Source organism: Cebidichthys violaceus, unplaced genomic scaffold (assembly GCF_023349555.1).
Source record: "Cebidichthys violaceus isolate CVI_PGR_0920_01 unplaced genomic scaffold, fCebVio1.0.p SCAF_7, whole genome shotgun sequence".
NCBI classification, from domain to species: domain Eukaryota; kingdom Metazoa; phylum Chordata; class Actinopteri; order Perciformes; family Stichaeidae; genus Cebidichthys; species Cebidichthys violaceus.
The window spans coordinates 17,689,277-17,715,600 of record NW_027176927.1 but is presented as its reverse complement, the minus strand read 5'-3'; the positions used below and the strand labels follow the sequence as shown (position 1 = coordinate 17,715,600).

Genomic DNA, 26,324 nt, shown 5'->3' with positions numbered 1-26,324 from the left:
TCCACTCAGTTAGGAACCTTCCTAAATATGGGAATATCCTCATGAGTAATTTACTTCTTAGTATATTTCAGTCATTGACAATCCTCCTTTTAAACACATGATTTAGGTGTGTGTAAAACGTGAGGGTTTCATAAATACATCCACTCACCATAACCCTGAAGACAACATGAACTCTTTGTTGATCTCAGCTTCAAAGGTGATGTGTTGATGTTGTGTTCACAGTTCATGAAACAAATGAGTGATTTAATTACAGTAGAGACTGATCATGACGCATGAATCATAAAGACGACATGCGTTACATTTCTAATTCATACTTTATTTCATCGGTTAGTTACAATAATTTGGGCATTCACATGTTTGTACATTTGCTGGGCAACATTTTCAAGCAGAATGTTTCATTCAAACGTCTTCATAACATCAGGGAGCGTCCTCTTCTGTGATGACTCATGAAGTTTACACACCGCCCTGTTATATGTGCTTAAAGCAACTTCACTTCTCTATGTTCTTGTAATAATATCAAATCATCTGTAGATTGTGATCTAGTCTCGGCGGCTCACCGGGGAATAAAACGGAGAAAAATCAGTTAATCAAGGAGAATAATGGCTGATCCAAAGTGTCTGTGTGTAAACAAAAAGCAAAAACAGACACATCATGTGTCAATCATTTCTATATTTCACATGTTTCCTTAAATAATGTCAATAAAAAGACCCCACTCTCTAATATTCATAAACCTGAGCCCTTCAACTCAGCATGAATCCAACAAAGATCAAGAGTAATTGACAGAGATCAAACCCCAGTCTGTCCTCTGTGACTCCACCGGGTCACCGGTCTGAGAAGAAGAACCCTGAGTAAGTGCTGAGGACGACGGCATCGGCTGTTCAGAGTCGGCGCTGCAGCCTGAGCGGCGTTCTCCGGACCACTCGGAGCTGCGGTGCAGCACTGGGTCGTCAGGGTGCTGGACTGAGGACGGCTGACGTGAAGATGTATCCGACCTTCGGCAACCCGGACCTGTGCGGGATTTAAATAAACCCCGGAAAGAGGTGCTGCAGGAGGAGAACGACGCCCATCACCACAAGGCCACAGAGGAAGAGCACGAGCCAGATGGAAAAGGATCCTAGAGAAGGGAACGAGGGGAGAGGAGACGAGGTGACACGGCCTGTAGTCATGATACACAAGAGTGTTCATTGGGCGATGATGCAGGACTCACTTCGGTTGGGGACAGCATGTACCTGACAGCGGCTGTCCACCGCTACACTCAACATGGCGGTTTCATTATTCCCTTTGATGTTTGTGCCTTTCAGAGAGTCGGGCAGGAAGGCCAGGTCTGTCACAACGATGCCATGGGACTCCTGGACATAATACAGCTTCTACACACAGAGCAAGCACAGGTCATGGTCAACACCGGGGCTCCTCGGGGACTCACGGTCCTCATGTGAGCTGTGTGAGCAACACTGTCTTTACCTGGAGGGAGAACGCGATGTAGATCGCCACTGAACCCGTCACTGTCCCAAGACCAAGGAACGTTCCAGAGTCACTGTCAAAGACAAGGTTCACGTTAACATGCGGACAGCCTCTGGTGGCGGGGTCCACCAATCCACTGTTTGAAGAGCAGCTAGAACTTCAGTGGTTGACTACAGCCCTACTGCAACAAATATAACGTCTGATCAACTTCAAACCAAACGACCAACGCTAAAGTGCTTTAAGACAACAATGGACAGTATACGAGACCCCCCGGCCCCCACTGAAGAAGACTTGGTGAGATGCTTCCTCAGCATCCAGGTTAACGCGTCAGAACATGAAGCGGTCGGTTACCTGATGGCCAGACTGGAGATGACCTCGGTGCCACAGGCAGCCGTCAGCATGGGCAGGAAGCTCTTGCCGTTCCATTTGGTGAGGTAGCAGGGAGGAGGTTTCCTGTCTCGCTTGTGAGGAATCTGAACCGTGTAAAGCCTCAGGGCGTCTTTTTGGTCTTCTACCGTTCCAAACCTGAAACACATGAAGACACGTCCGTTCATGGTCACCGTCACGTCATTGGGGTGGATACGGTGCGGTGATATGGTCTTTTTCTTTTACCTGCAAGCCATGTACCGATAAGTCTTCTCAGCTATCTGAGGCCTGGTTTCAAGCCAGTTAAGAGCCACAGCCAGCTGACTGCCACTCCACACACTGCAGGAGAAGTCCCGGCCAACACTCACCAGGTGCTGCGTGACAAAAGAAAGACGTCTCTTCATTTGCACACACACAAACCAAAGAGGTTAGGGTGCCTTTGCTCAAGAGCGCAGCGGCAGTGCCTAACCTACAGTACATATCCACATCAGGAGGCGTCAGTGGTTCACCTTGTTCCCTGGACTCATGTCCACGTCTTCCATCTCCCCTTCATGTGCTTTGAAGTCAAACTTCTTCTTCAGGGATGGAAACTGAAGAAGAGTATTACAATCAAAACTTAATATAATAAAGTACTGCTTATGAAAGAGTTGTGTGCATCTCTGGACAGACTACAGCCACACTGAAGATCAAGTAGACAGTAGATGATCCAGAGGTCTACAGGTGTGTTTACCTCCCAGACTCGTATGTGTCCGTCAGTGCCTCCCGTCAGCAGAAGGCTCAGGTCAGGACTGAACCGGACCACCTTCTGGAGCGGATCCTGGGGGTTCAGATCCGACAGCACTTCAGCCAAACCGGTCACAGAGATTTGAGCCGTCTCGTCCTTCATGTCTGACACGTCTCCAGACGCTGCGGCTTCATCCCGTCCACCTTTGTCTCCTTTCCCAGCTCGTCGCCTGGCATTCCCTTGCTGCACACTGTCCCCTGCTGCACGGATGATACTGGTGTTAATGGAGAGTGACCACGAGAGACAAAGGACAATACATGTGGACATGTTGGACTCAGTGTCACAGTCCAACATGTGGATGCTAGGTAAATGAAGATGCGCAGGTGTACTTCCATCCACACATGGAGCCTGTCTGTGGTGTCTAGTTAGGACATCAGGGACACAGACTGAGTTTCAGATCGGAGCAGAGAGACTCACCGTCTTTGCCTTCTTCTTTCTGGGAGCAGTGTTTGAACCTCATCAGGCAGCAGGTCCCGTCCTGTCCTGCAGCAATCACGCCGTTACCCACGGCCATGTTCATGGTGGCCCGGGTGTCCGTGTCATGAGAGTGAAGGAGGCTGGCGCTGTACTGGTGCTCTCCAACCAGCCGGAGATCCAGGAATTGCTGAAACACAGAGTCGTGAGTCTGCTGCTGCTCTCTGGAATCCAGAATCCCATTCTTACACTCAACCCAAACACGTTCTAGTGCTGACACTACATGATCCTATCAGAACCTCTTCTGCTGTGTTCTACACGTGATCCCCGGTACTCACCACAGCATTCTTTATGCCTGTCTTGGAAGCCCCGCCTCCCCCCGCTGTGATCACCAGCCCTGTTTTAGGGTCCACTTTAATGGAGTACAAGGGAAAGGGGGCTCTGTACAGATCTGGCACCCTCCTCTTCCCCATCGTTGCTGTGGAAGTCACTCACACGTCTTCATGAACCTGCTGCATCTACAACACCTGAGGACACAGAGCGGAGGTTCGTCTGTGACGTCATCAGTTCAGCAAATCAAACGACATTTTATTAAAACAGCAGAAATATGAACATCCTCTGGCTGCTGCTTCTCTCCGTTTCACATCATTGTGAATTGAACATACTTAGTTTGTGGACGATTAGAGAGTAAACAGAAGACGTCTTCATGGACCAACAGATCAACAATGAAGATAAATAGATTATTAAAGTACAGAGAAGACACGAGAGCCGAGCTGTGCCTCTAGTCCTAGTGGGGAGATAATGGAAACGTGAATCATAAGTCTACTTATTAACACTGATGGTATCACTGTGTGTGGTGTAGACAGGGTCTAGAGGACAGGTCTCGTGCTCGTTGGACCCTGTGACGCTCTCTCACTGTACGGGCCTTTGTACGACACACGTCACGTGGTTTAATGTGTTTATGAAGTCAGATTTAGATGGTATGAACTGAGACTATATAGACTAATGTGAGGTTAACTGAGGCACACTGTGCGTCTCCGTGTCGCTGTAGTGACTGCAGCAGGTCGTCTGCTCTGTAGAGTAGCGTTACTGTAACGCGTTACTTGGTGAAGTTAAGTTGGGTCTCAGCAGCTAGGCTAACATTAGCAGCGCTGTCATGTAAACCAAATGATACACTTGTGAAGAACATAAACCTGTTTTCAGCAATAACGTCCAAAAACGCCAAACACACTACAACCCAGTAGTAGAGTCAGTTAATGTGAGGACGAAGACGTCTTTTAGCTGAAGCTAACGGCTGCAGTTAGCACTGCTGTGCTAGCCTGCTAGCTTGTCAGTGATTTCATTAAGAGTCACCTACTTTGACTGAGTGGCCCGGTTTGTCTCCCGTTGGTATTTGAGCAGAGAGTCACTGAAGCACCACATCAGAGGACGTCATCGCAGGCTGGCAATGAAGAGGGAGCGCTAAGAGCTAGTGGCTACCGTGGACGACCCGCTAGCTCCAGACCGCTGCACAGCCACTTCCTACAACACGTCAGCAACGTACGGTAGCGTAGCGTAACGCAAGTAACGTAACGTAACGTAGCAGCGTACGATGCGTTCTGACGTTACCACTCGGTCGCTAAAGTATGGAATCCCATTTCTGTCACTGTGATGAAAAAAATAAACATCCTGCAGGTCTTTATTATGACGTTACATCTCATAACTATGACGTAACATCTCATAGCTATGACGTAACATCTCATAACTATGACTTCATTACTATCTCAAAATGATGACTTTGTGTCTCATAATGATGACTTTTTATCTAATCATAGTCCAGTGGGTGATTAGTAGGTCTGGGATCTTTCTCAGTGCTTCTTTTCCTTGACGTCATTGTATACCTCGCCCTCTAGCGTGATCTACTAATGCTTTTATTTAATCTTTTAGTTCACTTCTATATGAGTGTATGTCCATAATGAGGCATGCGTGTGTCTCTGTGTTTTAGCGATGTGTCCTTGACAGTCGGTTTGGGTCTGTCTGGTCGATGGTCAGAGGTCCAGTGGAACAATCAATACAGGCCTACCGGCCATGTGGTGTTATTGAAGGGAGCAGCTGTTGACACACAGAGCGATCAGCATCAAAGTCAATTCTGAAACAAAATGTTGGTGATAAAGTTTTTTAGAAATTTGACAAAGTGTAGCAGAAACCTCTATCAGTCTACAAATGTCTCAAAATGAATGCGTTAAACCTCCAGGACGGATGTGGCTCAGAAGGTGTCAAAGTGATCCTGACCCGTTCTGACTCCCAACCCATCAGGTACTGCAGCTCGGTCAGTGTCCCTCATGAGACGCACCAGGCTTAAACGCAAAAACGCTGATGGTGCCTTGTCACCAGTGTGGAACAGTGCAATACAAAAAGTAGGCTATTTAATTGTATTATTGCTTGGTAAAATACAAGTAGTCAATACTAAGACTAATAATAATAATGTTATTAGGACTAAACCACCAATCTGTTCATGAGCAAGGCACTAGGTGGACGATGCACTCTCCTCCTCAGACTCTAGGTCGGCTCAGCATCCGGGTCACCAGCGCTTCTTGTTCCCATCCTCACGTGCAGCAGGGTGGTTTAAGGGTTAAGGGGCGGGGCTAGAGATGGACCCGTCAAGTTAGCCAGAGAACGTCTCAATATTTACCTTCAAAATAAAAGCACGATAGCGGCGGCACTAATGGATATCCAAATATATTTGTGAAGATGGACTTTCACAAGAAATAGAGTTAAAGTCTAACAAGCTGTCTGCTGAAGCGAGATTGGTTTTTGAGCATCACTTGTTTAGTGCATTAACTGTCTTCACAGCGTCAGTGAACAGACTTAATAAGGTAATAATAACATTACATTACATTACATTACAGTCATTTAGCAGACGCTTTTATCCAAAGCGACTTACAATAAGTGCATCAACATTGGTAATCAAAAGAACTACTAGTCACCAGAAGTCATAAGTACATTTCCTTTAAACAAGCATCTAAGAGCCTGAAGCAGAGCATAACTCAGAGCCAAAGTACAGAAACAAGAGAAACAGTTAGTGCTATAAGTAATACGAATACAATAAGTGCAACAAGCTAGTATGAATACAATAAGTGCTAAGTGGAAGGCTCAGGGTAGCACTTCCTGACGCCTTCACGTCTCATGAAGACGTCCACTATTCCACTCCACCAGCCGTCCATCACATCTCCTCACTGAATGGACCTCACGCAGTTCTGAAAAAAAATACAGGTTGTATTTTGAAAACGACCGGAAACCTCGATTCTCTGCGCGTGGCCAGAGCGTTTTACGGTGCAGCTTGACGGTGAAGCTGTTGCTTTTGCGGAAAACACCCGAAGACCGAAGCGGGGTTTAGTGTACCCGCCGTGGCGTATTTCCACGGGCCGCTCTTCTGATGTCGTCCACGCCGAGGCTTCACACACGGTGCCGCGTTTCCATCCGCAGGGACCAACGGTCGCCCGGAGAGAGCCGCGGTCCGGCTCCGCGCACGGTAAGATGATGTTCATCGTGTCGGGGTTTCACAGCATCTGGAAGAACGGGCACACGCGATGAGCTCACTGCATAGCGGGGTAACGGACATTACACACGGGACGCGCTACGTGGAAGAGCCCGAGTGAAACACGGACACGGAGAAGTGTCAGTAGGACGTGAAGCAGCCGTTTAAACGGTGACAAGTCAGCGGCAGTGCCCCCCCCCCCTCCCCCCCCCCCTTCCCGTATCACCTGAGAGCCGCGGCTGTTCACCGCCGTGAGGCTCCGGACACACGGAGCTAGGGGGAGCTAGGTGGGCCTTCAGCAGAACCATCTGTAACGAGTCCGTCCTAAGACGCGGACTTCAAGTGTTCAGCGGTGACTGGCTCGCGCCAGCTGCCAGGAATAGTACACGTGCGGTACAGCGCGAGGGTTAGAGCCACTGTCTCCGCAGTAGCTGCCACGCGCAGCAGCTGATCACCAGCCTCTGCTCAATGCTAACTGTGCCTCTGTGTCTTCCTCGTGTGTCCCTCTTCATTCAGGCCATGTGACGGGGGACCGTGGGAGGCCGAGATGCACAACGCTGTCCACTCCGGAGGACCGATGGAGACCGAGGGAGGCGCACTAAACATCATCTTATTTGATCCAAATAACGAATAATTAGCTCATGAATTCAACACCTCTAACATGGAACACGGCTGCGGAGTACAAAGGTGGAGAGGAGCCGGTGATACGGTCCCATCTGTGAGGCTGAAGGAGGAAACGAGGTGGACGTCCTTCCGATCACGTTGCTGAAAAAAAAAAAGGGTAGGCGTGCTCGATCTGTGTACGACGCAGGACTTCTGAAGCCAGATGAGCGAGCTGGACGGCGTGACCGCGGACGCAGCTATGTAAGAAGACCTCTCCGCAGAGAGCCGGTCCTGACAACCAACGCTGCTGTGGTCCATGCCACATGTGTGGGCTCTCAGGGGGACGAGGTGGTCGCTCCTCAGATGATGCATACCTAAGAGTTCTCTCAGCCTTTGCTCGACTCCTCTAGGACGACACACTGCTTCATCTTTTCTATTTCAAAGCAGGAACCGCCGAGCGGTCGCCATGCCTCGGAACCGGGCCTTTTCCGAGCCGGAGTACTCTGCGGAGTACTCTGCGGACTGCTCGGTCACTCTGCCCTCTGACCCCGGGCAGGCGGTGGGGCGAACGCACGATGTCACGGTTCGGAGCTCGGGATGCTGCCTCTGCCTGCCGCGGTTCATGCGCCTCACCTTCGCGCCAGAGTCTCTGGAGAACCTCTACCAGACCTACTTCAGACGGCAGAGACACGAAACCCTGCTGGTGCTGGTCGTCTTCGCCGCCCTCTTCGACAGCTACATCATCGTCATGTGTGCGGTGGTCTACACCACCGACAAGCTGGCCTCTGTCCTTGTGGCGTCGGTGGGACTGGCGGCGGACATTGTCCTCTACCTGCTGTGCCGCTTCGGGCTCCTGCCGGACCGCATCTCGAGGCGGGTGGTGCCCTACGCCCTGTGGGTGCTCATAGCGGCTCAGATATTCTGCTACCTGGGTCTGAACTATGCTCGCTTCCACCAGGCCAGCGACACTGTGGGCTGGCAGGCTTTCTTCAGCTTCTCCTTTTTCCTGACCCTGCCTCTGAGGCTGACGCCCATCGTGCTCATCACCACGGTGTCCTGCGGGGTCCACACCCTGGTTCTGGGCGTCACCATCGCCCAGCAGCAGCAGGAGGACATCCAGGGCACGGCACTCAGCAGACAGGTAAGAGGAGGACGGAGGCGGTGTCTGTTCTCGCCCTGAACTACTTCTACTTGTGTGTAATGTCACTTATTTTGCATCATTTCACAGAAGTCTAGCAGGCTTTGAACACAACAGTTGACTCCTAGATGCAGTAGAGCAGAAGCTGCTGGTTGACCCGCTAAGCTCGGGGATGGAGACCCAGCTCTAGAACAGGTCCTTTTGTGTTCTCACCAGTTTGAGGCTTTCAGCTCTACTTGATGTTGTCACAGCCGAGAACAGGCGGGAAGTGACCAGCTGCACTTTAACTGGTAGTGTGTGTGTGTGTGTGTGTGTGTGTGTGTGTGTGTGTGTGTGTGTGTGTGTGTGTGTGTGCCTCAGACCACCAGGTGAAGGAGATGCCCTGAACTAGTTTTAAAGAGATCTTGATCTGTTTTAAGGTGTGCGTATGTACTAGGCATTACGGTAATTGTGTGTAAAAACTGACTTCAAAATAAGAGCAAAGTTCCGGTGAACGTGATGGGACGTGTGACATTTATTCTGTAAGTCAGTAAATACATCTGTCAATAATAGATACATTGATAAATAAATGAATAAATACAAAAGCATGAATTTAATGAATGATAATTTATAACACAATAATAATTACTGCAAACTGTATTTCAAGGAAAAAGGTGAATCCTATTGTGTGAATACTTATTAAAATATATTAATAAGGAATATAGGACTTCAAAATGACAGCATCAAATGCATGAATCAAGGTTATGTAAAGTGGGGTCGATAGCAGACCACCTCACAAAATATCAGCATATTCTTTATGTAGAATTTCAGAATAAAAGCCTTTTCAAATCTCATTCCTGAGCCAATTTATCTCTAATTTCACATTAGATTTAGAAGGAAATGTACTATAGTTACAAAATGATCTCACTACAGATTAATGGCAGACCAGCTGGAGGTGTCACTCAGAGAGAACCAGGACATTCTGATGTAGCATTTCAAAATGAAAGCCCTTTAACATGAATCTCATTAATGAGCTAACTTCAAATCAAATTCATGAGCCGACTTCCCTCTGATTTTAGATCAGATTTTAAATTAAAGGGCTTCACATGTCATGATCGTTTAATATTCCTGCAATACCTCATCTTTTCAACTCGTGCTCACACAGTACATCACATGAGTTCTTCTCTCTGGGCTCTGGTGGACTGGTCCTCTGTGCAGACGTCCTCCAGCTTTACCCCACACGTCTCGATACAGGCCTTCTCCATGACGACGGAGTCCGTGATGTGTGCCGCTCGTCAACAGAGGAAATCAAATCAGAGTTAGCTGCTCACATGTGATCCCGCTGCCATAGACTGATGTCCCTTGATCTCAAAGGGGGCGACGCAGTCTCACAGCGCCCCGGTCTTCAGAACGCCGGTACGTTTCTCCACAGCCGGAGCCGGCGGTGAGATGTTAGCGACGCTCTGGCGGCAACCAGAGGACGCGTTTGTGTTCTGGTCCTGATGCCGCAGACGGTCCTGATGCTGCTGACGGTCCTGATGCTGCAGACGACGGTCCTGATGCTGCTGACGGTCCTGATGCTGCTGACGGTCCCGATGCTTCAGATGACGGTCCTGATGCTGCAGACGGCCCTGATGCTGCAGACGGCCCTGATGCTGCAGAAGGTCTCGATGCTGTAGACGGTCCTGATGCTGCAGATGACGGTCCCGATGCTGCAGACGGTCCCGATGCTGCAGACGGTCCCGATGCTGCAGACGGTCCCGATGCTGCAGACGGCCCTGATGCTGCAGAAGGTCCCGATGCTGTAGACGGTCCTGATGCTGCAGATGACGGTCCTGATGCTGCATAAGGTCCTGATGCTGCAGACGGTCCTGATGCTGCAGAAGGTCCTGATGCTGCAGACGGTCCTGATGCTGCAGACGGACGGTCTTGATGCTGCAGACGGTCCTGATGCTGCAGACGGTCCTGATGCTGCTGGTGCTGTGTGCGTTGTGTTGACCGTTGCTTGACTGAAGCGTGACGCCTGTCCAGCAAGAACTCCATCAGACATCAGGTCCCTCAGATGATCTGTTAAACATGGAGCAGACCAAGAGTGTCGCCCTTATGTGGCCCCTAGACGCCATAAACCGACCTCCTCACTGAGCATCGTAGTCACCTGTGAACTCGTATGTCATATTCATAGACGACTGTATTGCCTTCATACGAGCGCTGTAAAGAAAGAAGTCAAGTGTCGCATGTATTGTAACGTCATGCAAGACTATCAGGGTGTGGTCACCTAGCTGGAGGTGTGACCAGCTCGCTGTTCCTCATGTCCTCTGAGAGATGGACTCACTTCTAGTTCTCTAGACACAACAGGGACACATTTGAAATGAAGTGTGTTCTGCATCATATGTCATGTTTGAAGCTCACCTTCACAGAACTGTCTGCAGTGCCACACTAAGCCTTACTGTACATGTGTTCATGAAACGTTGAGTCCTAACTGTCGCCTTCTCTTTCTCTCCAGCTGCTAGCCAACGTCGTGATCTACGTGTGTGCCATCACCGTGGGCGTCATGTCCTACTACATGGCCGACCGGAAACATCGAAAGGCCTTTCTGGAGGCGAGACAGTCCCTGGAGGTGAAGCTCAACCTGGAGGAGCAGAGCCAGCAACAGGTCAGAGGTCAAACCGTCCAACACGGTGCTGTTAACACGTGAGCGTGAGGGAACCGTCGGTCAGAACACAAGGTCCATATCGGGGTCGTCTCAAAGTGTACCGTTCAGAGTTGGATTTGTCAGATCGGGGGTTTTTGATGAACAAACTTGCATTTCATTTTCCTTTGTTATTGAGCCCACATCAGGACATAAGTCTGCGTATGAGGAACTGAATCCTCTTCTTCATGTTAAGTCGCTCTATAATTTGGGCTGCACGATATTGGGAAAAAAACTAACATTGCTGTATTTGTTTTTGAAAAAATTAAAAGAATACTTACCCTTCAATTTGGAGGCTAGACGTGGTGTGAATGGGTGAATGATGACATGGTCTTTCTGTGGTGGTCTGGGTCAAAGACTGCTGTGTACACCAGGTCCTCCCTCTTCATCTCATCGGTGTTGGGCCTGAAACACAGCAGAGGCCTACCTGGCGTTTCAAAAGTCCAAAGTGGTTTAACCACACCAGCCTCACCTGTGTGTGAGGTTTGGGTCAAACCAAACTCTGGTGATGATTGAATCACTGGATGATGACATGTAGTGTTAAAGCACTTTGAGTGGTCCAGAGACTAGAAAAGAGAAACACAATTACAGTTAATTCAACACCCATAATCTAACTGAAGCGGATGACCTGCAGAGAGGTGTGGATGTGTGTAGATGTGTGTAGATGTGTGTAGATGTGTGTAGATGAGTGTAGATGTGTGTAGATGTGTGTAGATGTGTGTAGATGTGTGTAGATGAGTGTAGGTGTGTGTAGATGTGTGTAGATGAGTGTAGATGTGTGTAGATGTGTGTAGATGAGTGTAGATGAGTGTAGATGAGTGTAGATGTGTGTAGATGTGTGTAGATGAGTGTAGGTGTGTGTAGATGTGTGTAGATGAGTGTAGATGTGTGTAGATGTGTGTAGATGAGTGTAGGTGTGTGTAGATGTGTGTAGATGAGTGTAGGTGAGTGTAGATGTGTGTAGGTGAGTGTAGGTGAGTGTAGATGTGTGTAGATGAGTGTAGATGTGTGTAGATGAGTGTAGGTGTGTGTAGATGTGTGTAGATGTGTGTAGATGAGTGTAGGTGAGTGTAGATGTGTGTAGATGAGTGTAGATGTGTGTAGATGAGTGTAGGTGTGTGTAGGTGTGTGTAGATGTGTGTAGGTGAGTGTAGATGTGTGTAGATGTGTGTAGATGAGTGTAGGTGTGTGTAGATGAGTGTAGATGTGTGTAGATGTGTGTAGATGTGTGTAGATGAGTGTAGATGAGTGTAGATGTGTGTAGATGTGTGTAGATGAATGTAGATGTGTGTAGATGTGTGTAGATGTGTGTAGATGTGTGTAGATGTGTGTAGATGAGTGTAGATGTGTGTAGATGAGTGTAGATGTGTGTAGATGTGTGTAGATGTGTGTAGAGGGTGAGCTGGACACAAACTCAAGATACTGTAACTTAAAGCATTCTTCTGTTGTGTTTTAAACATTCTCACACTGTCGTAGGCCCACCAAAGAGTTTGAAGCTCTATTCATAACGCTGACGTTGAAGTTATTATTTTTCATAAGTTATAGCGTTCTGTAGTCCTCCCCTCCCTCTCTCTGTCACTCTGTGGTCATCCATCAACCTCCTGTCAGTGGTGAGAACAGGAGGCGTAGGGGTTTCTGATAGTGGTACGGTCCGTGTTCAGTGCTTGATGTCTTCTCTGTGCGTCTGTCTTTGTCCTCCTCAGGAGCGCCTGCTGCTCTCCATCCTTCCGAAGCACATCGCTGATGAGATGCTTCAGGACATGAAGAAGGAGCCCAGTCAGAAAGAGATGCAGCAGTTCAACACCATGTACATGTACAGACACGAGAACGTCAGGTAACCGGCTTCTTCTGCAGGCCGTGACCATGAACATGTAACGTGACCGTCAGCTTTGACCACTCACTGACATAGCTCAAGGAACAAACCGTTCAGTGTCCAGCATGAACAGGAAGCATGAATGCTGATGTGGGCTCCTGCTTGGGTTTGGACACAAATAAGACGAGTCAGTTCCCAAACCTGTGCTGACAAAGACACAGGAGCATCATCCCTTTAGTTTGTTCAAACACATCCTCTGTGGCTCATCCTCAGGCTCCGGTTCTGTGTGTGTGACCGTAGCGTGACTCCGGTACTAATGGGCCGTCTCGCGTCTGTCCTGTTGGGGGCAGTATTTTGTTCGCAGACATCGTGGGCTTCACGCAGCTGTCGTCGTCCTGCAGCGCTCAGGAGCTGGTCAAGCTGCTCAACGAGCTCTTCGCTCGCTTTGACAAACTGGCTGCGGTGAGTTTCACAGCGTCACGTCACATTCTGAATGTCTTACACGCGCGTGGAGTCTTTGTCCACCTCTTATGTGAGTGACGGTGGTCCGTCTGTCTCTCTAAACCTCTTCTACCCTGTCAGAAATATCACCAGCTGAGGATCAAGATCCTGGGAGACTGCTACTACTGTATCTGTGGGCTGCCGGACTACAGGGAGGACCACGCTGCGTGCTCCATCATGATGGGCCTGGCCATGGTGGAGGCCATCTCGTGAGTACGGGGACGAGGGGGACGGGGGGGTGGAGGGCTAAAGTCCACTCGGTGTCCATCGACCGCTCTGATGGGCGTTCTGTGGACCGCGTCTGTGAAATACTGCAAAGCGAACAACGAGGGGTCATTATCGATTCTGACGCAACATTTTGGTCGGAGTCCAGACGAGCTGCCGTGAATGGATTTCCTTTAGCTGGTCTAAATGAGGTCCATCAGAGACCGTGTCCCCTCTACAGAGCCGGGTTTGGTTCCTGCTGCTCTCTATTTAATGTGGCGCTCTCTAACCCGACCACAGGTACGTCCGAGAGAAAACCCAGACGGACGTGGACATGCGGGTCGGAGTGCACAGCGGTACGGTCCTCGGGGGGGTGCTGGGTCAGAAGCGCTGGCAGTACGACGTCTGGTCCACAGACGTCACTGTGGCCAACAAGATGGAGGCCGGAGGGATACCGGGGTGAGAACAGACGCTCAAGTTCCTTCTCTCCACTGTCGAACCATGCTGATGTCACAGCAGTCAGCTCAGGTGTTCAAGGGATGTCTGCGGCTTTCAGTCCGTGACGTTGAAAAAAGGTTTCATAACGATGTTAAGTCCACTCACTTTGTTTATTCACTTTTGTTCTTGTTCATATTCACCTGCCCACTACTTCATTTTCCATGCATTGACTGAATCTACTTCCTTAAATAGAAGGATGGTTCTGTAGTTCAGAGTTCGTACTCAGAGTAGTACTGCAGTAGAGAGCGGTCAGACAGGAGTAACGCACTGCTGTGTGTGTGTGTGTGTGTGTGTGTGTGTGTGTGTGTGTGTGTGTGTGTGTGTGTGTGTGTGTGTGTGTGTGTGTGTGTGTGTGTGTGTGTGAGAGAACACCTAGAAGAGAGACACACCTGAAAGATGTGTTTTAAGTGTACGAACTCAACAACGGTCCCCTTCTGTGTGACGTCTCATCGCACTGAGCCTCTCCTGGTGTGTTCCAGGTGTGTTGCACCAGTGGATAACTACAAGTCAGACCTGTACCCCCCAGTTCTAAAGGCCCCCACGTCTGTCTACTGAGCCCTGATCTACCAAAGCAACAATCCCATAATACATTGGTCAATGGTCAATCTACAGCAGCCTTCCCCCTGTCTGTTAGTTGATGGAGAGTTAACGTTTCAAAAATCTGAACTTGTTGAAATGACAAAAACATGCAAAACGAGACGTCTGAATCTAAAGCTGCATGTTCTGTTTACACGTCCAGCAGACACAGAGCAGCACCAGTCGTCACTAACGGGCTCATTCACAATGTTCTTCAGCTAGTGCTGGACTGTGTCTGCTTGGTGCTGAGCAGACCGTGTTCACTGGGTTTATCTGGAACCAGAGAGGAGTCAGTGGGCCACGAAACCACAACAATGAGCCAGAAGCACCCTGGTGGTAGCTGGTAGATCCGTGACCTGTCTGATCTTTGACCCCTCTCTATTCGGTGGACCAGTCGTGTCCACATCTCTCAGAGCACCATGGAATGTCTTCACGGAGAGTTTGATGTGGAGCCAGGGAACGGAGGAGAGCGCTGTGACTACCTGAGGGAGAGGGGCATCGAGACCTTCCTGGTGGTTGTTCCTAAAGGAGCTGTGGGGAAGAGTGGCATCAATGGTGTAGTGAGTCAAACCTGCCGCACACCCACATCATTCAAATCATCATTCAAATGATGCTGTCATAGTCACATATGAGAGCCTCACGATACTGTGTGTTTATCAGTCAAAATACAACGTTTCACGGTACTCACTCAGCACTTCCTGTTTGCTTGCTTCACATTAGAAGCTGTCCGTTACCTCTTCCAATGGAAACTCCCCGCTGCTGATCAACACCACGGAGTGCAACGGCAGTGTGAACACCGCCTGCACCACACCGGAGGAACCGGAAGACCTCGATACCAGGGTAACCAAGAGACCACCGAGACTAGAAGTAGAGAACGCTGTGTAGCACCAGGCTAACTGGCTCCCTGAGGACACAGAGCTGTTCTTAAGAAGCATTCATAGCAGGGACACTTCATGAGGACCATGAATATCCACACGTTTCCTTTAGGACAGATCAGCTGACTAGCATACTTGCTGACATTGACGTATTAAGATGTAGAAGTGATGCGGGTGTTCTCCGTTCTCGACTGAAGGTGGTAAACCCGTCGTTCCCTAACCCCCGGAGGAGGCTCCGGCTGAGGGACCTGGCCGAAAGGGTCATCGACGCTCAGGAGAACGAGCAGGAGCTCAACAAGCTGCTCAACGAGGCTCTGCTGGAACGAGAGACGGTCCAAGCGTGAGTGAACACCGGCACACAGAGCGCTTCACGTCACGTTGGTGGTCGTTACATTAGAGTTACCTTTATTCATCATAACGATAACTGTTTCTGTGGAGAGAATCACATGTGTTTAGATAATACATTCATGAATAGCTCTGTTTTGAATCGGATGTCAGTGTTCAGGTTCTCCTGTCTTGTCAGTCTGAAGGGGAAGCGCACCAACACACTGTCCCTGAGGTTTGTGGATCCAGACCTGGAGACTCGTTACTCTGTGGAGAAGGAGAAGCAGAGCGGAGCTGCCTTCTGCTGCTCCTGTGTGGTCCTGCTCTTCACCGCAGCCATGGAGGCCCTCATAGACCCCTGGTCAGTTCACACGGCCGGGAGTCGTTCCTCTCCAACACTGAGACGTCGCTCTCTGCAGTCGTGTTTCTGCTCAGCTGTTCATGACTTGAACTGGCGTTGTTGACCGTGGTCCGTCTGTGTTTTCGTGTGTTATGGAACAGGCTGGTTGCAAACTACATCACCTTTGCAGTGGGAGAGATCCTGCTGCTCATCCTGACCATCTGTTCTCTGGCTGCCATCTTCCCCAGAGTGAGTTACAACCTATGTTCATACTTCTACTCTGGAGTGTGTTGTCATGTTTTCTCTGGGTAGCACCACCTCCTCCAGATGTGGTGACTGCCAAGTGTGTCAGGTGAGTCTGACCAAAGCCCAGAACCAGCAGAGTAGGTATCCATGTTGTGGCTATGAAGGATGAGATCAGCGTCAGGACAGGAAGCAGGGGGAACGTTCAAACACACACCTACCAACACCTGTGAAGCTGGCTGGTTTCAGACACTCAGACACTAGTATTGCCAAATGGTTCCAGTAGAAGCTCTCCATGCGCTGTCCTCTGATGACAGCGCAGAGCAGTCGCCATGATAAACACGTGGTGTTGTTGGAGCGGTACTTTCCATCCCGCCTCATCATGGAAATTCAGATATATTGACATCCAGCAGGCCGGCCGGTATGGATCGCTGCTGTCAGTTCGGGTCGGTCAGCGCCGTGCACACGGTGTGAACGAAGCTCTGGGCTCTTCACAACTCATCAATGTCACGTCAAACATCACAATGCATACGCCCACAGCAACCTCTCCATCTCAGTCCATTAAGAGGGTCTTCACTTTCCACTGTACCAGCCACAGTTCAGGAGCAGCAAATGGTTTTAATAATGGCCATACCAGGGCTCTGCTGTGCTGGAGGAGCAGGGAGCTCGTTCATGTGAAAGAAATATTATTTAATTCTCCCCAAACCATCTTTAGAGAAGGACTTGGACAGAACTTCCAACCGGTGGAGGAAGAAGAAATAAATATGAAGTATTGGAATAGTGTACTGAAGAGCCGGTCAGGATCAAATGATCCAGAGAGCTTCAGAATGAGGGTGTTGTGTTGCTCATCCTCAGCCTCACTGACTTCATGTTCTGGTGTAGTCTCCTACAGACTTCTGCACCAAACAGACAGATTTAGGGGAGGAGCCAGCACCCTCAGCCTGAAGACAGGAAGCTCTTTGTCTGCTGGCCGTCTTCACTTCACCTGAATTAAACAGAGCACAGCACAGCCAATCAGAGAACGTGATGCAGCATACACACATAGATACATAGCAGAGAGCTTTTACATCATGTATCATCTCTTCATTCAGTCACGTGAGGCTGATCATTCCTTTAAGTTTAACCTAATGGATACATTCAGTGTTCAAGAGAAACCATCGTCATATTCTGGGTTATTTAATAGTCACAGAGTCACAGAGTGAAATGATTTGGTTCGGTCTGTTACTTTCCTAATTTCATGGTGCATGTCTCAGGTCTTTCCCAAGAAGCTGGTGTCCTTCTCCACCTGGATCGACCACACCCGCTGGGCTCGTAACACCTGGGCTATGGCGGCCATCTTCATCCTCACCATGGCCGACATCATGGACATGGTGAGCAGAAAGACGGTATCTTTATTCAAGAGCTTGGTTTTAGTTGATGGTTGGTAACAGTGATACTAGTGAGAATCTGTTTATGTCGGGAGGGGCACCTGTCAATGCAACACAAGCCGCTTCATGTGGTTTACAACCACAGCAGCACCGACACTCAATAACGTTCTACACCTCGGCACCCACAAAGCTAACGTTAGCGATGCATCAAGCGCTAGCTGAGACCCAAACTAGATCACTTTCAACACTAGTATGTTCAGCTTAAGGCAGGAAGGGACCGACAAGACCAACCACAGCTGCAGTGAGCGTCGATCAGAGTTCACTTTGAGATGATGGTGAAAGCAGCACTGAGCTCATAACTGTTTGTCTCTCCACTGTTTAGCTGAGTTGTCTGCCTCAAGTCCCTGACTCAGGCAGCACCACAGCGGCCCCTTCCTCCTCCTCCTCCTCATCTTCTTCTTCCTCCTCCTGGTCTGGCGCCGACAGTTGTCAGGACAACCCCAAATATTACAGCTACATTGCTGTGCTGGCACTGATGGCCACCACCATGCTGGTTCAGGTCAGTCACATGGTGAAGCTCACGCTGATGCTGCTCATCACAGTGGCCACCGGCATCGTCAACATCTACAGCTGGAGGGACATCTTCGACCGCTACGACACGGCCCGCTTTCAGGACTACAGGTGAGCCCAGGCTTGGTTTGATGTCGTCATGTGTTCTGACTCACACAGGCTCCTCTGCTGGACTCTATGGGTAATACTCTCCTCCAACCACGAGCACATCGCTGTCTGATATCTTCTTCCTCTTTAGCGAAACACAACAGACCCCAGTAGCAGTGGGATCGGACTGTTTGACTTAATGTGTTGCAGTGATGAGGCGAGCAGGACCTCAAGACCAATGAAGTTGAGACCCCCGCTCCAGTGGACGACGCTGTGCCTTTGGTCATTGCGGCTTTGGTTGCAGATGATGGAGAACAAGAGTGTTGCTGCCCCCTGCTTCCACAAAGGACAGTGAGCAGTTTCAGGGTGCAGGTATCTAGAGGACGGCTTCGCAGCCCACCCGTTTCAGAGAGTAGGAAAGTTCTACCGACGCTGTGTGACGGCAAAGACCTCGTCGTCATGGCTAAGTCAAGAGAATGGGCTGTGTTCCACTCCAGAGAGGGACGGGCTGAGGATGGCGGTGTTACAGTACAGGTTGTGTAGACCATGCTGGATCCACCACTAGGAATTCTTTCAGGTCGAGGGGCTCTACTGCTTGGTGCTTTTTGTCTTCCTCTCCATGAAGGGGACATGGGGGTAGAATTGAATCTGCTTTGCCCGGTTGGTACGTTGAAGCACGGCCTCCATCAGACACACTGAACAGCTGTTTGTGTACTTCGGGGATGGATCCTTTGTGAGTCTATAGGGTCTCCAAGCCTATCGGCAGGTGGGACGAGACTCTCGCTCAATCTTCACCATGTGGCAATGTCGGGGGCCGTGTTTAGCGGGGTGAAGTATGGCGGCGACGTGGTTGACACCGGTCCATTGATGAGGTTCCACCTCTTGGACACGTCGTGACCCTTTTCAGGGTCTGTGCTCATTTAAGGGTCACAGGACTGGAAAGGGTTGTGATGTACCTGTGATGTAGGAATGTGTGTTCATGGTTGGAGGAGAGTATCCCTCCGCCTGTGTTTATGTAGCTAGGGTCACAACATCGTGTTCTTTGTTCAATAACTTCACTGGTTTGGGGTTTAAACACTAGTATTAAAGTTTGTCAATGTTCTCCTCCGCAGGTCATACCTGGTGCCTTCCAAGTTCACAATGACAATTATGATCTTCATCATGATGGTCAGCTTCTATTATTTCTCCCGACATGTAAGTCAATGTCTTCTGTGTTCCATGTACTTAGATAGCACATTTTCCAATGTAGTGATGGTGTTACTGCCCCAAACAATCAGAACATATGAAGAGCTGTACGACATGTCATCACTCCTAGAAGAAATAAAGAGGGGAAAGCTTAATTATGATTAATAAGAAAACATCTGTATATGTAGGAATATGTGACGTACTATGTAAAGTACCGACCCGTAAGCCTCGTACCGAGCGGTTCAATCCAAACACGTGCGTCGTTACGTGTCGTGTCTTTTAACAGGTTATGGTCCAGCAGTCCGTGGGACTGTAAATGTGATTTGTTTGATATTTTGTAATATGTGAAGTGTGTTGATGACCAAATCAATACACTGGTCAAACGCTAACGCCGGTGCCTGTCGCTGCCTGTAGGTGGAGAAGCTCGCCCGCACCTTGTTCCTGTGGAAGATCGAGGTCCACGAGCAGAAGGAGAAGGTGTACGAGATGAGGCGCTGGAACGAAGCGCTGGTGACCAACATGCTGCCTGAACACGTGGCTCGACACTTCCTGGGCTCCAAGAAGAGGGATGAGGTAAGACCCACACCTGTGTGTGTGTGTGTGTGTGTGTGTGTGTGTGTGTGGGGATATCTATTCTCCTTGTTATCTGAGGGAACCCAGCATGATCATGTGTAGTGTTGTCATCGTTGTATCTTATTATATTGGTGGTGTTTCATCTACATTCACTGTGGTTCATTGGTTCCACTCATGTGACCCTCAGGAGCTGTACAGCCAGTCCTACGATGAGATTGGAGTCATGTTTGCCTCAATTCCCAACTTCTCTGACTTCTACACGGAGGAGAGCATCAACAATGGAGGAATCGAGTGCTTACGCTTCCTCAATGAGATCATCTCTGACTTTGACAGTGTAAGCTGCTTCCCTCGTTCTGCTTCTGTGTGTAGATGCACAGCCTGAGACTGTAATAACACGCAGCCTGACACTGTAATAACACGCAGCCTGAGACTGTAATAACACGCAGCCTGAGACTGTAATAACACGCAGCCTGAGACTGTAATAACACGCAGCCTGAGACTGTAATAACACGCAGCCTGAGACTGTAATAACACGCAGCCTGACACTGTAATAACACGCAGCCTGACACTGTAATAACACGCAGCCTGACACTGTAATAACACGCAGCCTGAGACTGTAATAACACGCAGCCTGAGACTGTAATAACACACAGCCTGACACTGTAATAACACGTAGCATGAGACTGTAATAACACGCAGCCTGAGACTGTAATAACACGCAGCCTGACACTGTAATAACACGTAGCATGAGACTGTAATAACACAGAGCCTGAGACTGTAATAACACGCAGCCTGAGACTGTAATAACACGCAGCCTGACACTGTAATAACACGCAGCCTGAGACTGTAATAACACGCAGCCTGACACTGTAATAACACGCAGCCTGAGACTGTAATAACACGCAGCCTGACACTGTAATAACACGCAGCCTGACACTGTAATAACACGCAGCCTGACACTGTAATAACACGCAGCCTGAGACTGTAATAACACGCAGCCTGAGACTGTAATAACACACAGCCTGACACTGTAATAACACGTAGCATGAGACTGTAATAACACACAGCCTGAGACTGTAATAACACGCAGCCTGAGACTGTAATAACACATAGCATGAGACTGTAATAACACGCAGCCTGAGACTGTAATAACACGCAGCCTGAGACTGTAATAACACGCAGCCTGAGACTGTAATAACACGCAGCCTGAGACTGTAATAACACGCAGCCTGAGACTGTAATAACACGCAACCTGAGACTAATAACACGCAGCCTGAGACTGTAATAACACGCAGCCTGACACTGTAATAACACGCAGCCTGTGACTGTAATAACACGCAGCCTGTGACTGTAATAACACGCAGCCTGAGACTGTAATAACACGCAGCCTGAGACTGTAATAACACGTAGCATGAGACTGTAATAACACGCAGCCTGTGACTGTAATAACACGCAGCCTGAGACTGTAATAACACGTAGCATGAGACTGTAATAACACGCAGCCTGTGACTGTAATAACACGCAGCCTGAGACTGTAATAACACGCAGCATGAGACTGTAATAACACGCAGCCTGACACTGTAATAACACGCAGCCTGTGACTGTAATAACACGCAGCCTGTGACTGTAATAACACGCAGCCTGTGACTGTAATAACACGCAGCATGAGACTGTAATAACACGCAGCCTGAGACTGTAATAACACGCAGCCTTACACTGTAATAACACGCAGCCTGAGACTGTAATAACACGCAGCATGAGACTGTAATAACACGCAGCCTTACACTGTAATAACACGCAGCCTGACACTGTAATAACACGCAGCCTGAGACTGTAATAACACGCAGCCTGAGACTGTAATAACACGCAGCCTGTGACTGTAATAACACGCAGCCTGTGACTGTAATAACACGCAGCCTGTGACTGTAATAACACGCAGCCTGTGACTGTAATAACACGCAGCCTGAGACTGTAATAACACGCAGCCTGAGACTGTAATAACACGCAGCCTGTGACTGTAATAACACGCAGCCTGTGACTGTAATAACACGCAGCCTGTGACTGTAATAACACGCAGCCTGTGACTGTAATAACACGCAGCCTGAGACTGTAATAACACGCAGCCTGAGACTGTAATAACACGCAGCCTGAGACTGTAATAACACGCAGCCTGAGACTGTAATAACACGCAGCCTGACACTGTAATAACACACTGCCTGAGACGTGAGACAGTCTCCTAGCGTTAACAGGTGTTCATAAATAAGAGTTGTACCTTGTTGCTAGCTTTAGCGCTGACACACGCTGCCCGTCAGACGTGTGCTGAGCATTAGGACTTCCTCTGGACCAGAGGTAGTGGAGGTTCAGTTCCTGTGCTCTCACCCTCGGTCCGTTTAAAACCTCCCCTTTCATCCGTCTGCATGTCAGCTGCTGGATGAGCCTCAGTTCCGCTGCATCACGAAAATCAAGACCATCGGCAGCACCTACATGGCGGCATCGGGGGTCACCTCAGACGTCAGCAACGGCTACACCTGCATGAAGGTCAGCCTGCTCTCCTGACTCGATAACGGCATCGCTGTGCCACTCTTCTGTTAGAGTGGAATGTGCTGATGCGTCTGAATGACGTGGACACGGCTGTTGTTTCCCGTCGTGTAACGGAGGGCTTTGTTTGACAGAAGGAGGAGCAGTCTGACAGAGAGCGCTGGCAGCACCTGGCAGACCTGGCAGACTTTGCTCTGGCCATGAAGGTGACGCTCATGAACATCAACTACCAGTCCTTCAACAACTTCATGCTCCGCATCGGTACGCGTCATTCTGTGTTCTACTTCTGTCCTTAAGTACCATAGGTTCCCTAATAAAGACCCAGTGTTCTTTCACTGGGTGACTTCACCTCTGAGCAGTATTGGTGTGAATGCAGTGCCAGTCTGAATCTGACATGTCCCTCGTGTCAACGCTCCTCCAGGTCTGAATAAGGGCGGAGTGTTAGCAGGAGTGATCGGTGCCCGAAAACCTCACTACGACATCTGGGGCAACACTGTGAACGTGGCCAGTCGCATGGAGTCCACGGGGGTGATGGGAAACGTCCAGGTACGGGACCGAGCGTCACTGCAGGCTTCAAAAGAGTTCTGTTCAGAGTGTTCATCCATTCATCCAACCTGGAGAAGAGTCTGTGTGTGTCTTTGCATGAGACTTCACCTCACCACACTCTACTTTCCAGAGCGACTGCAGCAAAACAAAGTCAAGAGGAAATTCAAAAGTAACCACATTTTCACAAATCACCCTTAAGGAGTGTGTGTGTGTGTGTGTGTGTGTGTGTGTGTGTGTGTGTGTGTGTGTGTGTGTGTGTGTGTGTGTGTGTGTGTGTGTGTGTGTGTGTGTGTCTCTGTCGCCCCCAGGTGGTGGAGGACTGCTACAACATCCTGAAGGAGTACGGCTTCCGCTTCGTGAGGAGGGGGCCCATCTTCGTGAAGGGGAAAGGAGAACTGCTCACTTACTTTCTGAAGGGAAGAGACAAACAAGGCTCATTTATTAATGGCTCCTCTGTCACTCTGCCACACCAGGTGGTGGACAGCTAAGGCCCACACACACACACACACACACACACACACACACACACACACACACACACACACACACCCACACTCCCCAGCGGTCACCTCTAGGCCGAGGCAGTGGAGAGAGTTTGGAATGAAAAGTGATTTGCCTAAAATTGCTCCAATACCTGAATGTTTACAAGTGAATTTAAAACAGCACTGACACACTTCATACACACCTGTGACAACCCACACACACACACACACACACACACACAAACCCGTTTTGCAAACACGCCAGTTTTGATGCCATTTCCTCAGCACAGTCTTTTGGAAGCCCGGACTAAATGTTGGACCGCTGCCCGTTTACAGAACCCTTCATGTATGGAGACCTGACACACGGATCGGAGCTCAGATGTCCTGTCTCTGATGAGGACGAGGACCAATGAGAGGCCAGAGTGTGACCACACAGACTGATCCGACACCCGTTGCTGCCAATGTGTGGTTGTGTATAATAGTGTATTTTTCCACAGTCAAAGTGTTCTCTCCTGATCAGTGTCGCTCTGGAGCTCTGGAGCTCTGAGCTCTACACTCCCTCAGCGCTGCTTCTGGCTCTTTCTGTGCCTCGGAGTGTGAACATGAAGGAGAACGTGTGTGTGTGTGTGTGTGTGTGTGTGTGTGTGTGTGTGTGTGTGTGTGTGTGTGTGTGTGTGTGTGTGTGTGTGTGTGTGTGTGTGTGTGTGTGTGTGGGGGGAGGGTCCAGAGGGGAGCACACATGGAAGACCTATTTCCACCCTTACTGTGGATTGATGGAAGTGCCTATGACAGCTGTGATCACCATGTCTTCATGTAGTTAAACCATGCCAGAGTCCTTTCACAGCATTCCTTTCATTTCTACTCGCTCTGGTCAGACGTGTGTGTGTGTGTGTGTGTGTGTGTGTGTGTGTGTGTGTGTGTGTGTGTGTGTGTGTGTGTGTGTGTGTGTGTTATTGTACACGATGACATCACCAAACACCACCAGCAGTCAGAGGGTCACACGGGTTGGAAACTCACCAGCAGGTTAGTGTGTGAGTGAAATGATTCCCTTCAGTTTACACTTGATATGAGAGTTTAGAGGAGCTGATGAGAGCGTTAGTGATCGACCCGTGAGAACGTCTGACTGCTGCTGTCACCCATTAGATGATGTCACGTTGAGGACACGTGAACTGGAATGTTCCTTTAGTCGTGAAAGATGTTAGAATACAGTCGGAGTGAATCTCATTGTTTAAAATGACGACGTTGAACTCTTCCACGTAGTTTGCACAAGATTTGGATCGACTCCATTTCCACCAGGTCTCACGCAGCATCCGTACCTAGATCATGAAGGAGAATGTGCGCTGGTCCTAACATGACGTCTGATGATGAGGCCTTCACACCTGGAACGCGTTCTGTCTGTCTCTCGGTGGTTGGACCGAGCCTTTGACACTGCTGTCCACCCACAGGGCTGAAGTCATCGATCGGCATCTGTCTTTCAAACTACACAGGGCTGTGATCAGGATGTGAGGACCACCTCCACCTGTGGATCCCCTGATCCAGATAAGCTACCCAGACTCAGATCTCATGCTGTCGTGGGTGGGACCGGGGTCTCGCTCCTCTAGTGGACATCTGTGTGTCTCGTTGGTCTCTGCTTACTAGGGTTGTGTCCAGGGCCAGAATGGACACGGACGTCTCCCGCAGACACACGCACAGGGTTCTACGGATGCGATGTGTTTACAGATGCACTTGGCTGATGAGGTCCGGTGGTCCTCACAGACCCGGTGAATCACGTGGACCCGGACTCGTCTTCTAGCGGCTTCAGCGGGTCTCGCCACCTGGCTCATCGTGGTCCCTCTGCCCGAGGTGGAAGTACGGTGACACGGGTCAGCTGAAGCTCACAGACTGAAGTGGGTCTCATTACGTGACGCTGTGGACCAGGTGCAGAGACGAGGACACCACAGGTCGTGACTCGGCGTTCTCTTTAGCCACAGACATCACTTTCTTGTGATTACACATCAAATTGTGATTTAAGGGAGCCTCTGACGTTACTCCCCTCCAGTGTGTGTTTGTGATGACAGCAGCAGAATGGGCACACCCACCAGCAGGAAGTGTGTGTGTGTGTGTGTGTGTGTGTGTGTGTGTGTGTGTGTGTGTGTGTGTGTGTGTGTGTGTCCTGCTCACTCCTCTGATGACGGTGAAGCCCCTTCATGTCTGCAGAATGGGATGAAGGTGCAATAGTTTGTGACCCTCCTCTCTTCAGGACAGTGGAATCATTCCTTCCCCTTTAATTCATATTTTTATATAACGTGATGTACGAGTTCTGTTCTGTTCTGTTCTGTTCTGTTTGAAGACGTGGAGGGACAGAACGTGTCCTGGTTGCACATAGACTCTAGACGGTGTTTATTGGTCCGATTTATTTATTGAAAGGACAGAGACCTTGTTTCTTTTCTTACATAGATGTGAAAGTGCCAATGGTAGAGGGAGCCGCAGCTCGTTCCTGCTTCGTAGTGTCAAGAATCTCAGGCTTGGGAACATTTGAATAATGTGTCATGATTGTAGGTTTTTTGAGCTAAGCAACAACAAACCCATTCATCTCCAGGTTCTACTTGTTTCCCTTCAGCTTTTGTCCAAATTTGATAAAGAACTGTGATTCCACGGTGTAGTGGTTTCAC

At 49.3% G+C, this 26,324-nt stretch overlaps 2 protein-coding genes across 6 annotated transcripts; one reads left to right on the top strand and one right to left on the bottom strand.

Moving 5' to 3' along the window:
• Positions 1-295: 295 nt before the first annotated feature.
• On the bottom strand, positions 296-4,556 carry preb (prolactin regulatory element binding). 2 transcript variants are annotated; one of them, XM_068736147.1, is made up of 10 exons: positions 4,383-4,556; positions 3,364-3,552; positions 3,029-3,215; positions 2,558-2,811; positions 2,337-2,417; positions 2,074-2,201; positions 1,813-1,986; positions 1,462-1,534; positions 1,208-1,367; positions 296-1,114 (listed from the first exon to the last, which is right to left on the bottom strand). In XM_068736147.1, the coding sequence occupies exons 2-10, from the start codon at positions 3,496-3,498 to the stop codon at positions 1,020-1,022; spliced, it is 1,287 nt and encodes a 428-aa protein (XP_068592248.1). In that variant the 5' UTR covers positions 3,499-3,552; positions 4,383-4,556; the 3' UTR covers positions 296-1,019. The 2 variants fall into 2 exon arrangements, with proteins under 2 accessions (XP_068592248.1, XP_068592250.1); XM_068736149.1 differs by having other exon boundaries at positions 2,558-2,808.
• Positions 4,557-6,240: 1,684 nt separating this feature from the next.
• adcy3a (adenylate cyclase 3a) lies at positions 6,241-24,511 on the top strand. 4 transcript variants are annotated; one of them, XM_068735393.1, is made up of 21 exons: positions 6,241-6,536; positions 7,059-8,286; positions 10,766-10,915; positions 12,655-12,785; positions 13,115-13,226; positions 13,347-13,474; positions 13,770-13,928; positions 14,938-15,103; positions 15,267-15,383; positions 15,616-15,758; positions 15,942-16,103; positions 16,244-16,331; positions 17,579-17,695; positions 18,075-18,373; positions 19,462-19,543; positions 19,949-20,107; positions 20,295-20,441; positions 22,532-22,645; positions 22,780-22,906; positions 23,067-23,191; positions 23,500-24,511. In XM_068735393.1, the coding sequence occupies exons 2-21, from the start codon at positions 7,612-7,614 to the stop codon at positions 23,677-23,679; spliced, it is 3,381 nt and encodes a 1,126-aa protein (XP_068591494.1). In that variant the 5' UTR covers positions 6,241-6,536; positions 7,059-7,611; the 3' UTR covers positions 23,680-24,511. The 4 variants fall into 4 exon arrangements, with proteins under 4 accessions (XP_068591494.1, XP_068591495.1, XP_068591491.1 ...); XM_068735394.1 differs by having other exon boundaries at positions 15,264-15,383; positions 22,783-22,906; XM_068735390.1 differs by having other exon boundaries at positions 6,242-6,536; positions 15,264-15,383.
• Positions 24,512-26,324: the final 1,813 nt, after the last annotated feature.